The sequence below is a fragment of the Triplophysa rosa genome, linkage group LG24 (genome assembly GCF_024868665.1).
Source record: "Triplophysa rosa linkage group LG24, Trosa_1v2, whole genome shotgun sequence".
NCBI lineage: Eukaryota > Metazoa > Chordata > Actinopteri > Cypriniformes > Nemacheilidae > Triplophysa > Triplophysa rosa.
In genome coordinates this window covers 5029462-5045123 of record NC_079913.1, presented here as the reverse complement: position 1 = coordinate 5045123, position 15662 = coordinate 5029462, and the positions used below count along the sequence as shown (strand labels likewise).

Below are 15662 nucleotides of genomic sequence, written 5' to 3'. Positions count from 1 at the left end.
CCTAATGGTTAGAGAGTCGGACTCATGACCAGAAGGTTGCCGGTTCGATTCCCAGGGCCGGCGGGTAACAACTGAGGTGCCCTTGAGCAAGGCACCTTACCCCTACTTGCTCCCCGGGCGCTGCAGTGATAGCTGCCCACTGCTCCGGGGATACGTGTGTTCACTACTCTCTGGATGGGTTAAATGCAGAGGTCACATTTCGTTGCCTTGTACATGTGCAATGACAATAAATTGAATCTAAATCTAAATCTAAATCTAAAAGCTGAAGTGAGTAAAGCATTTTTGACTCTTATTAATAATATAGATATTAAGATGTTTCTGTGTGGGTTTCAGGTAAAACTCAGGTGATGGGGGAGATCAAGATCGCCCTAAAAAAGGAGATGAAAACAGAAGGTGAACACCTGGTGCTTGAGATCCTACAGTGCAGAAACATCACCTATAAATTCAAGTCTCCCGACCACCTCCCAGGTGACAAGACACAAGACATATGCACTTACTAATAATAGCAGATTTCAATTTGTCAGGCAGTTAAATGCAATAGCAGTTTGTTAGTGCTTGCAAACGAAGTTTAAACTCCTGTTTTCGCATATGTTGAACATGCATAGTACATTGAATATGACTTTCAATTCATGATATGTTTTACAGACCTGTATGTGAAGCTGTATGTTGTAAATGTGGCCACTCAGAAGAGAATAATCAAGAAGAAGACCAGAGTGTGTCGCCATGATCGCGAACCCTCTTTCAACGAAACCTTTCGCTTCTGCATGAATCCAACTGGTCATTCCATTCAAGTATGTAATGTCGAATAAAATAATGCTCATTGTCCACCAAAGGCGACACATATAAACACATAAAATTCTGTCATCCTTTAATCACCCTCATGTCACTCAAAACCTGTATATGACTTTTTCTTCTGTGGAACACAAAAGATGTTTTGAAAATGTATTTGTAGTTTTGTGTCCATGTAATGGAAATCAATGGGGTCCAATGTTGTTTAGTTATCAACATTCTTGAAAATATCATCTTTTGCGTTCTGCAGAAAAAAGAAAGTCATACAGGACATGAGAGACATCAGGACATGAGGGTGAATAAATAATGAAAGAATTGCCATTTTTGGATGAACCGTTCCATTCATGTCCTGACTTGATATGCATTCAAACATGCGATTCCTATCCCCGCAGCTCTTTCTGGTTTCAAACGGCGGCAAGTTCGTAAAGAAGACCTTGATCGGCGAGGCGTACGTGTGGCTGGATAAGGTGGACCTGCGGAAACGGGTGGTGAGCTGGCACAAGCTGCTGGCCAGCACAGCTCAGATCCAGTCCTAGAGAAGACGGGTGGACGCGGCTTGAGGACAGACAAGGACGTGGAGTCGCTGATCTCCGCCATACTCTTGTTGAATTTGTAGGCAGAGACTTGGCTTCTCGGTTGCACAGGCACGTGTGCTTGTGCTAACCCAAGCCATGGAGAAACAGGTGAATAACAGTGTTTACAGGAGAGTAAACCATGGGTTCGAAGAAACATGTGAAAGGTAGAAAACGCTCTCACGTGTGCAAATCGTATCCAGTGTGTGCGTTCACAAGCGTATGTCTAGACTACATTAACAAGAATACTTTTTCCCACAATCGCACTTACTCACACTTTTATGTACACGTATTATATAATTGTATAATAATGTGTAAATCGGGGCACAAAAGACAGATGCTAGAATGAAAGTTTAACCATTTATTTCTAGTAATTTGTCCCTTTTATTCATTGACTTGTGGAACCAAGTCTAATGTTTGTGCATCAATCATATGAGGATGTTATAATTGTGATTATTTACAGATGACAGATATCATATACCTTATTTTTGTATGATACAGACAAATTCAGTTTTAGATATTTATCTTGCTTTCTCTCAGATGTTACTGTGTGTTGACAGAACAGATATTTAAAGCATATTATTAATGGTCTAGAAGAAACTTTTATGGTATATTATAGACAGATATAAATGAATGAAATATGATTTATTGGGTGTTGTGATGATTTTGTTGTGCTGGTATGGTAATTCATCCTTTAAACTCACAGAAGAATTATTTCTTGTTTGTGTGATACCTAATCCTTGAAATGTCAAACAAACTCTCTTTTATTCTGCTGAGCTAAAGATGGTGCATTGTGGGAAATGAATAGGATTAATTGAAAGAAATGCTTAAATAAGCCTGTTTGCTAAATGGTTTGATTTGTTAATTCATTTGATGAATGTGACGGCATATCTCCAATTCGCAGCATCAGTTGAAAATGTTTCGTTATATGAGTTGCACTTCATGTTTAGCAGTTAAAGAATGTAGTGGTTTTGCTCAAAAAAGAAGAGTTTATTTATTGCGGTCGATAAACAAAACAAATGAATACCCATCAGTCCCTCTTGGTTATCAAAGTTTAGAATTAATGGGCTAATGTAGTGTCTGTCTGGATGTCGAATTGTTTTCTCATATGTCTTGTACAATATTTTTATTATGTTTTATTATAAAACAGAATCTTAAACACTCAGGTTTTTGTGAATAGCCTTGTAATACTTTAATGTTATTGGCTGATCTATGGCCTAAGCAGGCTGATCTTTATTCTTAAAGGCATGATGCTTATATCACGTGCGATAACAATGAGGATCTGGGTGATGACATCACAATATGTTCATTTTTAAGTTTAACAAATTATTATGGATAACTGCAGTTATGTATTTAGTTTACATGTTTTTTGTTTAAAAGCACAGATTCCATTTAAATGCTGAGCACACCATCTCATACTTTCCAAACTGTGACCACCTGACCATTCAGTGCAGATAAATACCCTTAAATCCATTGCCATTATTGTTGTATTGATTTTTTAAGTAATTACGTATATATTTTTTTAATTAGTGTGGATACAACCTTTTACACATACATTCCCATAGGATTTAATCTTTTCCGTGTCAGGCACATCACTCCTTATAGAAATCTCTTAATTGTCCAGGGTTAAGGGTTGAGACTACCAAAATCCACAGGTTCTGTATATGTTATTCTATGCAATTTAAAAGACATCTGGTGTACCGATCATGTAGTGGTCAGAGAACAGATAAAGCATTATGAATAAGGACTTTTTTATTTTTGTATGTTTTTCCATGTGAAAAATGGTGTTTGTTTTTACATATTTGGTTGTGTCTTTTGTTTGATGCTTGTTTTATCAATTTTTGCTATTTTAGGGTCATGTAACAATAAGTTTGCAAAAAAGAAAAGTTGATATTAACTTACCAAACGTAACTATTTAACCGCTTGTTTTGAGAATTTCAATGTACATAAAAAATGAGTGTTTACAAGATCATAGCAGACTAGTCATGTTGTGTTCGTCATGGGCCATTGCAGTCTGGAAGAACAAGCTATCTTAGTTACTCATTGCACTAGCTACAGAAATGCTCAGCTTTCACTATATATTCTGATCTCCCAGAATGTGTTTTATTAATTTTTATGTTTATAAATTAGATGAGATCAAAGCATCATATAACAAGTGGTCATTTGAACAAATGTGACTTAATTCATTGTAATAAACACAGCCACTTTCTTATAATCAAAGCATGCTCAAATCTCACTTCACCACACTGAATTTCTCACTCCTAAAAAATAATAAAAAAGCCGTGTAAATAAAAGATTTTTCTTTTGTACAATCTTCTATTAGTTTTGTGGTTCAAAAAAAGCATTTGTGTGGGGAAAGGAACGGAGCGATTGTGAATTGATCTGTGTGTTACATGTTGTACATGCACTATGGTAAAAGCTTCCCCATACTAGTCTCGATGAACTGGACTTGACCCGCACAACAGACACAAATGTAACCATGTATAATAAAGAACAGAAGCTGACCTCAATGTCTCAAGTAGAATCAGGAAACGTATGGTGTTTTCACTTTGGATGTTGCATGTTTTGTTGTTGGTTTGTTCATACTATTTTTGTGTCCAGATTCTATTTACAAACAGATAAAAATTATGAAACTTCAATCAGACCTAAATATGTATGCTGACTGTACAAAGATATGCTTGTATAATCTGTCTGGTTTTCCACTTAATGTAAACTGATGAAAAAAATCAACTGTCATGGTTTTTGTGGTTGTACACAAACGGTATTGATAAATTATGCAAATTGTGCTGTAATAAAAAGCTATTGCCATAAGTATAAATATTAAATAATATATGTAACATTTTCCCAGAGGTTAAGTATTTTGTAAACACTTATTTATCTGTTTGTCAGTATGTTTGCCTGTCTGTCTGTCTGTCTATCTATCTAACTATCTAATTTTAAAATGAAAATGAGACTTTTATTTTGAAGAGAGTTCTTTCTATGGCTCGTGAACCGTCAAATAAAAGGCTATTGCCACAAGTCTAAATATTAAATAATGTAAAATTCCTTCAGAGGTGAATTATTTTGTGAACATCTATCTGTCTATCTATATCTAAATTAATGTTTATTTTAAAATTACAATGATAGGGCTTTTATTTTGAAGAGTGTTTAGCTATGGTTCGTGCTCCTCGACTCCTCTGTTTCGGTGCTACGTGCAGTGCGTTTATTGCAATTAAATGTGCTTTGTTTATCGTTCTTTAATTGAACTAAATGGAGGAAGAAAGCACATTAAAGCATTTAATCAAAGCAATTCAACACGGAGAGCTGTGCACAGTTAGACACCAACTCAATGACCACGTCAACAAGCAGTCTGTCATCTATACACATTTTGGGAAATCTGGAGATACTTTATTGCACTATGCTGCGAGATACGGACATTTGGACATTTTACGTTATCTGGTAGACGAGTTGGACATGGACATTGAGGTGTACAACAACGACTACAAAAGAGTTTTGCATGAGGCTTCTTCCATGGGTCATTATGGGTGCGTGCGATATCTTATTGCCAAAGGAACAAAAATAGACAGTTTAAAGAAAGCAGACTGGTATGTAATAAATTCGATCAGGGTTTACAACTATGTTCTGAAAGGATATGTTAGCAGGATGCATAGAAGTGAGCAACGCCTTCGATAGCTCAGTTGGTAGAGCGGAGGACTGTAGAGGTTTATCACTGGCATCCTTAGGTCGCTGGTTCGAATCCGGCTCGAAGGAAACTTTTTTGCTCAACAAATGATGTTGTTTATCAATGTAATACATTAGTGCGAGTTTTAATACTGCCATTAATCATTATTTGTAAAGCTGTTGTTCAGTAATTGAACAATTGAGCAAGTTCAATGCAATACGACTTTGTTGATTCCTATGGGTCCAATTACATTTAAATGCACTGCGATTCTGCACGTGTAATAAATGTCACACATTAAAAACTAGGACTCCTCTTATGATGGCCTGTACCCGACGGAACCTTGACGTCGTCTCCGAGCTTCTGGATCACGGTGCGGACCCAATGCTACAGAACAAGGATGGGTGGAACGCATTCCACATCGCATGCAGAGAAGGAGATCCAGCCATCATACAGCACCTCCTACTGGCCAAACCAGAGGTGTGGAATACAACGAGTAAAACTGGCAGGACACCTCTCCACACTGCTGGTAAGCAACAACAGGAATGAATAGAAACACCTTGTTAGTTTCAGACTTCTGTGTCGGTGTGTCATGCATTTATTTATCATCTTTCTTATCTGTTCCTAGCTCTGCATGGCTGTGAGGATGCAGTTAAGATTCTGCTTGAGAGGTAACTTGCGTATACAGTAATACTTATTACAGTATCCCTTTTCATATTGCTAATACTGTTTTCATGTTAGGTGCTCCTATGTGCCTGATGGGAAAGATAGTTGTGGAGTCACACCGTTTATGGACGCCATAAGGAATGGACATATAGCTATAGCTAAATTGCTACTCGAGAATCACAAAGTAAGGCAGAGACTCAATATTAATATACACCTATGTATTGAGATGGCTTATATTTCTGTTTATGGATATGCATAGGCATCTGCCTCTGAGGTTGATGTTCTCGGAGCTCAGCCCTTGCACCAGGCCTCTGTGACAGCTCAGGAGGAGGCGCTGTCTTTTCTTGTTCGTAATCTTGGTATCGATGTAAACGGAAGAGCCACAAAGCTGGAGTTGACAGCACTGCACTATGCTGCTAAGGTAAATTGCACATATAACATCTATCTACATATATCTCTTTCATCTTTTTTAATTTTCATTCTTCATTTTTCAGGAAGGTCACACGGGTACTATAAAAAACCTGCTTGCCCTTGGCGCCGATCTGCATGCTAGAGACACAAAAGAAAGATCAGGTAAAACTACTGTACACTGTATGGGTTCACAACACTGCATTTCTTACCTAATTGAAAAAATCTTGAATTGGATATTACTTTTGAATGCAATGTACAAACTGCTCTGTCTGTTTTGCAGCTCTACACATGGCAAGCATTGGCCAGCATGCAGAAACTGTTAGGACGCTACTACAACTGGGACTTTCAGACACCAAAGACAATGCCGGCAATACAGCCAGACAGTATGCCAAAAAACCTGACATAAGAAAGGTGTTTGAAAGTCTTGAAATGTAAATTTTGACCAGATCTAAGACTATGAATAAATTATTGCTTTAAATCATGTGCAAAATAAACATTTTTCTCATGAAATGATGCGGCAAATGTATTCTTTTTTTGTCTTTACATATTTAAAGTCTCTATCCAATATTTTTTTTCTGAGGCAAACAACTGTGATTAAATTTTGTAGCCTTTCGATTATTATAAGAATACCTTTATACTAGTTTCAGTTTAGTTTTCGATTCTAAACTTAATCAAGCCGTACGACAATCAAGTTGTATTATGTTTATTGTGATTATGTGTTTTATTAAAGAACGTGCATTTCTCCAAAATAAAAAAAATCTGTAAAAACGGATTTACCCCAAGTAAATATGTTGTACATATTCTTAGTTAATAGAAGCAATAGTAAGAATAACAAATACAGTTTTCTTTTACAAAAGAACACTCAAACGGTGTCGCGGCTCGGTTTATGCGCCGATGACATGCCAGCGCTGCGCGAGCTCTGCGCACCCCGCTCCAGCGAGCACCACTTGTTTTGTTCCACATTTGATGAGTTCCTCCCCCTTCAATGATTCCAGTGATAGACTGAACAGTCTACCAATCGTGTCTCAGAAAAAGAATAACGTCTTCACCCTTTCCACTCCCGCCACACCCACTAGGGTGACGTGACAGTGCACTTCTTTCATTTCCATCTTTGCAAGATCTCCATTTTCTTCGGCCCTACGCACAGGAAAAGGGGATTAAAGACGAGGAAAAATGAATGAAGAATACGATGTTATCGTGCTGGGAACTGGGCTAACGGTATCTAATTTATGAATACGATATTTTGTAACCCGTTACGCATGCTTGAATAGTTTGTAACTGCACAAAATGCAGAGTCAAAGTGTGCTTCGGTCTTGCTAGGCGGTGCTGTAAACGGACTGCTCAGTCTAGCAGGCTATTTATGAAAAAGCTCATTTTAGCGACATGCTAATCCGCGTCCATTCTAACTCTATCAGATGTGTTAATTAGCCTATGTGCTAACTAGTATCGTGCTAATGATGCTAGCCGCTGGCGCTCAGTGCTGCAGCTAACGCTGTCTGGCAGGCCTCGCTTTCAAATGTACCCTATTTTATGACCACGTTAGGCTATTGTCCTAAAGCATTTTAATTTTCATGTAATTATTGTTACGCCTTATAAAAGCTGTTGTTTGAATGTCGTTTTGTTATCTCGATATGTTTTTTTTTATTCCTGTGGCTTTCTTGCATTCAGCAGGTTTGACAGTGCTAACGTTAATCAGCATGGGGTCTGTTTGAGGCCGACTTATAAATGATTACGAATTGCTTATTTAAAATATGTTGTTTAAAAAAATCTATTTTACACGTAATGTTACATATTAACTTCTAAACATGATAGTGGTGAACGATCCGCAGTAACGTTACCAAGGTGGTCAACAAGAGGCTGACTTAATAGTTATTTTAAGGGTGGAGGATTACATTCATCTTGTTTCTTTAAAATGAAATGCGAAGTAGTGTTCTGCCCAGTTTTTAAATGACTCTTTTCACTTATATAGGTCGGTAAACAACCACACCCTCAAAACAGACAGAATCCTCATTGCTTCAGTCCGTTACCGTCTAAAGTAATAGCTTGTGTTTTGATCTGGTAAGAAACTAGTTCAAATTTACAAACAATTTTTTGAAAGTTGTGTTATGTTTACAAAACAAGTTAAATGTGTATAAATAACCTATATCCTCTGGCCTCTTGAATGAAATCATCCAGCGCATTTACGACTGTGGCATGTAAATCTTTACATAGAGATTATACATCTAGCTTGACAGGAAAAACCCGTGATGAGAATTACTCCCGACTTCAACTGTACTTTGCATTACAGACGTCGTAATTTGTTTTGTGGGACGGTCCTTGAATAGCTTCCCTCTAACAGTCATAATAGTAGGATCAAGTCCACAGTTTTGTCTATTGCTCATCACCCTTCTAGACCTTCATAAAATAATAAGTTAATTTATTGCCACATACGTTTTGATAGTAAGATAGTTAAAATAGTAATGTTTTCACTGTCAAGTGTGCTTTCGAAGGCTTACTGGTTTTGGATGTTTAGGATGCACTTTTGTATGAATTAATGAAGTTTGTTTATTAAACAGAGAAAAATAACCAAAATACATTTTACTGGAAAGATAACCAAAGACATGTTTTGAAAGAGTGCATTTGGCTAAAAGGCGTTGGCCTATCTTTTGCTGAGGAACCGAGAGTGACATCTTATGTTTACTTCTGCAAATCGGACAAAAATGGTAAACTGTTTTATGGTGGTGATGTGAGCACTATGAATGAGCGACATGTGTCCTTTTGGCTTTTTATGAGGAATTCCTCACAGTTCCTGAATCCATGTTCCTCTGAACGTAGTACAGCTTTGGTATTACATGGTTTATTGCATAATCCCTTTAGGCTGAGCAGGCTAGTGTACTGACTGGATGTGAGAAGCCCACAAGAGTAAAAATGAGTGTTTTTTTGTAACGTGGCAGCTTTCGTTGTATTGGCCTTTATAATGTGTGTTGGGCTTGTCTCTTATTGTGGACGTGCCACTAATTCTCTGCATAATGTGGTGAATCATTCATAGTGAATTGACAGGCATAGATTAAAGACAACAGAGAAATCAAATAGGCTGCAGGATGATCGAGCTTGCGGAATGCAGTTGAATTCAAAATGCAAAGGGAAGCTTGGTTTGTTGAAATAACGTGCTGACATTCTCAAGTCATATGAAGCCAAATCTCAAGATCACTGCAGGTGTCGAAGACCTTGAAAGAGCCATAGAATGTCATAGTCTGACTTTATTCCGTATTGAGAAGCAGAAGGCTTCTCAAGTTTAGAAAGGTTGTTAACGTTTAACCCTTATTGCTGTTAAAGAAGCTTTTTGACTTTAGTCCATAGTCATGTAAACAACTTTGCTTTAAAACTCACTCTTACTGTGGCCTTTTCCTAGGCGGTCCCCTTGTTTGAGCCAAGAGATGGTTTTCTTGTTGAGTCATGGACATTTGTGAGGACTTTGATTTTGCCCAGTGTTGGCATGAGAAATGACTTTTTCCAGTGAAGAACAGCAGGTTTTGTATCCTCAGACACCTCAAAAGGCTGAAAACTCTTTTAACCACCGTTTGGCTTACACGATTCCAAAGCTTAGGTGCTGTTTTTATATATTAGTTTGGGTTTGGCTTAGGATGGCTTGGACACCATCCACAAAATCAATCACAGACGGGGGGGGGGTTAAAACTTCATATTTTTTGATAATAGAGTGTCACATTCAATAGCTTTGTGTTAAATATCAGAAGTATGGATCCTGCTGTTATCATGAACATAAATTACACTAATGTTGCTGACTGCCAAAGGTCTTGATCCTTCTGATACAAAGGAGTCATTTTCCTTTTGAACATTTTTTTTTTGCTTGCAAACCCCAATGAGTGATTTGATCGGTGAGCCCGCCCACAATGACAAAAAGCTAAAGAGTTACTGTTGTTAATGTCATTAAGAGTGTGTTTTTGTGGATGGTGGTGTTCTGTGGTCTGCGTTGCATGTAAAGTTCGCTCATCACATGATCTGTTATGTTTTATTATGTCATGTGAGAAGAATGAACGGTTCAGTCTTTTTCAAATTCCAACCTTGAAATGGGGTGTAATGTGAATCTGGAGTTGATTTTGCAAGACTTCTTAACTCTTAATCTGTCTTTAATACCGATTTCTGAATTTATTGCACTTTGGAGTCTTAATGCACAATTACAAAACAGCTTTTGGCATGATTATTTGTAGTTGTTGTTGCTCTGCCAGTGTGACCCAAAGCTTCTATCGTTTTGGGTGGTATTCAAAGTCTTGTTTAAGGCCTTAATTCAGTCTTCCTTAGTTAGGTACCTGTTCAGTTTATGTCTTTTATTCGTTCAGTTGGTTATTTTTTTACAGCTGCAATGATAAACAGGCTACATTAAGGAGAGCTCTCTGTTCCGGCTGTGGAATTTGTGTAATGTAAAGCATACGGGACGTTTCATCTCCTATAAAAACAAGTAAAACATGTGATATGGCCTGTTTTAAAAACATCTGAGCCTGCTTGTATTGTTCTATACAATAAATAATGCAAGCTTTGTTTGAGAACACTGGAAAAAGACATTTGAATACATGTTGCTGAGCATTACTTTTATATTTGCTAGATGCTTTTATCCAAAGCAACTTACGATTAAGTTTTTTTTATCTATATGTGTTCCCAAAATACCAACCAGCCACATTAACATTCCATCAATTTTTTGTAATGTAATAGGATTTTCAGTCTAAAATGAGGCCTTGCTGCTTGTATCTGAGATTGTATTAACGCTGCTCTGCTGTGTTTCCTGCAGGAATGCATCCTGTCTGGGATCATGTCCGTGAAGGGGAAGAAGGTGCTGCACATGGACAGGAACTCGTACTATGGCGGGGAGAGTGCCTCCATCACCCCCCTGGAGGATGTAAGTCTCCTGTTGACCTCTGACCCTACAGCTCTTCTTTAAATCTCCATGAGGAGGAAAAGTAGCATGAAGGGAGATGACAGCCGTATATACTGCTTTGAATGTCTCACTTGGGGAAATATTCGGATGTTGTGCAGAAACGGTTTGTTTTCCAAATACTAGTGAGGTGCCTATGTAGTCAGCATTTTAAGGCATCATAGGACACTATGGCTGTTCCCAAAAGGTTTTTATGCTTCCGTGATACCTTGTATTGCAGATATAGCAATACATTGCGCTGAGCGCAGTGAAACCTAAATCAAAGATCGCAGATGAAGCAAGAGAAATGCATGTGCTGTGTATACAAAGGTAGTGAAATCGAGCTTCCTGTGCTAAGCACTATTGTGTGGCGCATGGCATTTACATGGTTTTTGAACAGCTTGGATTGATAGTGAATGTCAAGCCTGTGATCATCCCACACTAACACCCTCTCTCCGTCTGTTCACAGTTGTTCAAGCGTTTCAGCCTTCCAGGCAGCCCTCCTGATTCCATGGGGAAAGGCCGCGACTGGAACGTGGACCTCATTCCAAAATTTCTAATGGCCAACGGTACAAAGCAACAACATCCTACTCTGTCTATTTACACTTTTGTCATAACTTCCTGGAATCTATAATTCAAGCCAAAGATAGTGTCAAAAACACAGCATGTTTTGGAAAGCTCAGCACCAGAAACTGCTGGATACCACAGTTACACTTATTTTGTACCTTGGCCGTTTTCTTTTACACTCGAATGGCTCAAAAATATATTTTTCATTGGCCCCCAAGATAATTCAGGCTTTCTTTGAAAGGATCTTAGAGCGTATTTCACCTTTTTGTCATAGGTCAGCTGGTTCGTATGCTGCTGATCACACAGGTGACGCGTTACCTGGACTTTAAAGTGATCGAGGGCAGCTTCGTCTACAAAAAGGGCAGCATCTACAAAGTGCCCTCCACTGAGACAGAAGCACTGGCATCCAGTAAGTGACATTTGAGGGTTGAGACATTGTTCCACATTACCTTTGCTTGGCGTGTTTTGAGCGTGGTTTAAAAAGGAAGAATGATTTTAGACATCCTACATTGCTTCCTTTTTGATGAACTTTATAGTGGATTGTGTTTTCTGTGGCATGTAAAACAGTTTGAAGTTCCTCTTTTATGCTTGCATGCTAAATGAGAAATGCAACATATAACTGAATAGTGAACCCATTATCGTTCCACCACCAAAATAAAGTTTATGCCATTAAGGCTGATGCTTGAAAAATTATTTTAATGTGTTAATTTTCTTTCAGGCCTCATGGGACTTTTTGAGAAAAGACGTTTCAGGAAGTTCCTTGTGTTTGTTGCCAACTTTGATCAGAATGACCCAAAGACCCTGGAGGGTGTGGACCCCAACAAGACCACCATGCGAGATGTGTACAAAAAGTTTGACCTCGGGCAGGATGTTGTGGACTTCACAGGCCACGCTCTCGCTCTGTACCGCACAGATGAGTACGTCAAAAATTATTTATTTTAACCTCCACTTCAAAACAGAACCTAAAGAATATTGTTTGTTTCAAAAACTTTATTCATATTTAGTCCACTGTACTTGGTAGTAAGGTAACAAAATGTTGTAAAATCAAACAAAAGCAGCATGTTTGTCACTTGAAGTTAAGCCTGTTTGCATGTGTCCATCCAGCTACCTGGATCAGCCCTGCATAGAGACGATAAACAGGATTAAATTGTACAGTGAGTCTTTGGCGAGGTATGGAAAGAGTCCATATTTGTACCCTCTCTATGGCCTGGGAGAGCTGCCCCAAGGCTTCGCCAGGTGAGTTTTCACCACATACTTCCTTTGATCGTTACATTCAGTTTCACATCACTTTAAGCCTGTATGTGCTTGACTTGCAATGCTTCATTAATTTGTTTTTGTCACTTGCAGATTAAGTGCCATTTATGGAGGAACATACATGCTAAACAAGCCCATTGAGGAGATTGTCATAGAGAACGGCAAAGTGGTGGGCGTCAAATCGGAAGGAGAGGTGAGTTGTAGAGGTGCAAGTTGTGGAATCCAAGCATGACACCAAATTACTCTCCCGAATGAGCATGAAACGTCAATATCATTCTTCTTAATGGTCAGATTGCACGCTGTAAGCAGCTGATTTGCGACCCCAGCTACTTCAAGGACCAAGCCAAGAAGGTTGGTCAGGTCATCCGGGTCATCTGCATCATGAGCCACCCCATCAAGAGCACCAGTGATGCCAACTCCTGCCAGATCATCATCCCTCAGAATCAGGTCAACAGGAAGCACGGTTAGTTTGACAGGAAACCACATTATGCTTTTGCCAAACTTGCAAATGTAAATGCATTGTAGGGTTTTAATAAAAATCTTGTTTTTTAATTTGTTTTCAGACATCTACGTGTGCATGATCTCCTACGCACACAATGTGGCAGCACAGGGTAAATATGTGGCCATTATCAGCACCACTGTGGAAACCAACGACCCCGAGAAAGAGATCAAACCAGCCCTAGACCTTCTGGAACCGGTTGAGCAGAAGTACGTTTGTGTTTGTCTGTGTGTGTGCTTACTGATCTCTGAAACATACTTTGATGTCATCAGATATAGAAGGTTAGCTCACCACGTATGATATTTCTGCAGGTTTGTGAGCATTAGTGACCTGCACGCACCAACTGACATGGGATTGGACAGTCAGGTAGGTCCTCAGAATGCAGCACTGTTATTGTAAGCAATAAGAAACAAGTTGTGTTTATAGTTCCTCTCAATTTGAGATTCAAAGTGTTAAGTGTCTGCATATTCTGCATTGCGTTCACGTGATATATAAAGTGTTTTACAGACAACATGAAACCCCTTTGTAACGTATTTACGTCCATATCGTGAAATGTTTCATAGTGAAAGACTGTTTCAGAAATTACGTACATTTTAGTTTGGAAAGATTAGTCAAATTTTTCACCTATGATGATCATTCCCTATAATATCAGTGTATTTTGGTCAATTTCATGTTTTTTTTTCTGTTCCTAGATCTTTATTTCTCGCTCCTATGATGCCACAACCCACTTCGAAACAACCTGCGATGACATCAAAGACATCTACAAGCGAATGACGGGCACAGAGTTTGACTTTGCCGAAATGGAACGCAAGAAGAACGACATCTTCGGAGACGGGGCCGACCAGTAAACCAGCTCCAGCTGCTCTTGAATATCACATATTCAGACGATCATAATCTTAATGTAAAAAAAGAAAAAAAAAAGAAAAATGGGCAAGCTGGCTATGCACGTGTATGTTTTGCCCATAATGGAATTTCATGTAAACCATTACAAATTTAGCATTTTCAGGGGGAGAGGGGGAGAAGGTTCTGCCAGTCTGCTTTTTATAATCAGGAAATGAGATATATGTTGCACCGATTGTATATCAATGCCCTATATTCAGTTACCATCATGAGATTTTTATCTCAGCGTGCTTAGACATGGTATGTGTTAAGTCCAAATATGCCAAATGATCAGATGTATTCAAGTGATGTGAAGAAATCTGTATTTGAAAAAAATTGGTGTTTTCTTTGAACATGGTAAGCAGCAGACGACTGGTGAAAGAAGTGATATGATCTGTTGAGTTCTGTCAGGTTAACAGCACATGTTTTTTTCTCAAGTTATTTTCAGACAAAACTATCTACTTAGAAGATAACTTCCAGGGAGACATACTATTTTCCTACAAATTACAACTGGTGCTTCAACTAGTTACGAATCTTCTGTTCTCAATATATCTCCTATTCCTGCGTTTACACTTTGAATGGAAGCATCAAGCACACACAGTGTAGGTAATCGTTCATGTAACCTGTGTCCAACCATGCAGTATTCATTTCGCAATACGCTGATGTGATTCGGACCCCCTATTAGCTGTTAATTGTGCTACTTGTTGGAAGGGTGGGAGTTTGATGGCGTTTTCTTCAGCTTTGTCTTGCATCTCTTTTCTGATGGGTAATGCGTGATTTTAAGGCCACTAAACAGGAAGGTTATCACACGTCAATGGGAAAAGCTGCTTAACTGTTAGTCTGGAATCTGCTTGTCTAGTGTGTGTTGGAGCTCGCCTTCTCCCTCACCTCAGAGCGCACAGAGAAGCAGGTAGTATCTGCCAAGTTCTCAACACCTCTGATGTGTTAGAATGGACCAAAATGTCTGGCAGTATTGACATGACCATGGCCCTGCGCAAAAATGTCACCGATGTTTTAAACAAATGCTGAACGAACGGGGCTCAAATGATTTCTGTACTGCAAAGTAAAAATGTTAACTTGTGGAAAACTTGAGTGTTTCTGTTATTTCTTTCAACTTGCTCAAAGGACGAGCCGTACAGCACACTACAAAGAAAACTTTAATTTTAATAATACGTTATTGGCATTTTACTGTGTCAAGGGGTGTTTTAAAACAGGGTTTGGTGTAGAGGATAAAATTATGATTTTAGATGAGTTACTTTTTTCTGAGTTTGTTGAACATTTGCTGTGTATCTCTAATCATTTGTAGTCCACTAGTCCAGAAAAAACGCGGCGTTGTGCGATGTATATTCAACTATTTCTGTGCACATTTATATTACCAACACAGTACAACAGGGATTTCGTTAAAAAAGAATCTTGACCGTAAGCGCAAAACTGCGCTAAAAACTTAATTTCCCACAATCC

The 15662-nt window shown here is 38.6% G+C and overlaps 3 protein-coding genes and 1 non-coding gene across 14 annotated transcripts in view; all 4 read left to right on the top strand.

Annotated features, from left to right (window-relative positions):
- pcloa (piccolo presynaptic cytomatrix protein a) overlaps positions 1-4406 on the top strand; it is a 46141-nt gene extending 41735 nt beyond the window's left edge. For all 10 annotated transcript variants that reach the window (XM_057323590.1, XM_057323589.1, XM_057323586.1 and 7 more), the window contains 3 exons: positions 334-468; positions 646-791; positions 1182-4406. In XM_057323590.1, the coding sequence (XP_057179573.1) occupies positions 334-468; positions 646-791; positions 1182-1325 (425 nt within the window). In that variant the 3' untranslated portion in view covers positions 1326-4406. The remainder of the gene's footprint in view (positions 1-333; positions 469-645; positions 792-1181) is intronic.
- Positions 4407-4494: 88 nt separating this feature from the next.
- ankrd16 (ankyrin repeat domain 16) lies at positions 4495-6607 on the top strand. 2 transcript variants are annotated; one of them, XM_057323598.1, is made up of 7 exons: positions 4495-4885; positions 5328-5548; positions 5648-5690; positions 5761-5869; positions 5945-6106; positions 6180-6258; positions 6377-6607. In XM_057323598.1, the coding sequence occupies exons 1-7, from the start codon at positions 4611-4613 to the stop codon at positions 6529-6531; spliced, it is 1044 nt and encodes a 347-aa protein (XP_057179581.1). In that variant the 5' UTR covers positions 4495-4610; the 3' UTR covers positions 6532-6607. The 2 variants fall into 2 exon arrangements, with proteins under 2 accessions (XP_057179581.1, XP_057179580.1); XM_057323597.1 differs by having other exon boundaries at positions 4495-4945.
- On the top strand, positions 5024-5111 carry trnay-gua (transfer RNA tyrosine (anticodon GUA)). Its single transcript is given in 2 exon segments — positions 5024-5060; positions 5076-5111. It is a non-coding gene; the product is annotated as a tRNA-Tyr (tRNA).
- A 573-nt stretch (positions 6608-7180) lies between the features above and the next one.
- On the top strand, positions 7181-15288 carry gdi2 (GDP dissociation inhibitor 2). The gene is made up of 11 exons (XM_057324754.1): positions 7181-7314; positions 10880-10987; positions 11472-11571; positions 11844-11978; positions 12288-12486; positions 12674-12805; positions 12917-13016; positions 13115-13286; positions 13387-13531; positions 13634-13688; positions 14015-15288. The coding sequence occupies exons 1-11, from the start codon at positions 7270-7272 to the stop codon at positions 14168-14170; spliced, it is 1347 nt and encodes a 448-aa protein (XP_057180737.1). The 5' UTR covers positions 7181-7269; the 3' UTR covers positions 14171-15288.
- Positions 15289-15662: the final 374 nt, after the last annotated feature.

Excerpts from the sequence above, each read along its gene's own strand:
- ankrd16 (XM_057323597.1), top strand. The coding sequence starts at position 4,611 with ATGGAGGAAGAAAGCACATTAAAGCATTTAATCAAAGCAATTCAACAC. Across the intron at positions 4,946-5,327 it reads AGTTTAAAGAAAGCAGACTG|GACTCCTCTTATGATGGCCT; the intron begins GTATGTAATAAA and ends ATTAAAAACTAG. Across the intron at positions 6,107-6,179 it reads CACTGCACTATGCTGCTAAG|GAAGGTCACACGGGTACTAT; the intron begins GTAAATTGCACA and ends TTCATTTTTCAG.
- gdi2 (XM_057324754.1), top strand. The coding sequence starts at position 7,270 with ATGAATGAAGAATACGATGTTATCGTGCTGGGAACTGGGCTAACG. Across the intron at positions 11,572-11,843 it reads AAAATTTCTAATGGCCAACG|GTCAGCTGGTTCGTATGCTG; the intron begins GTACAAAGCAAC and ends TTTTTGTCATAG. Across the intron at positions 13,689-14,014 it reads ACATGGGATTGGACAGTCAG|ATCTTTATTTCTCGCTCCTA; the intron begins GTAGGTCCTCAG and ends TTCTGTTCCTAG.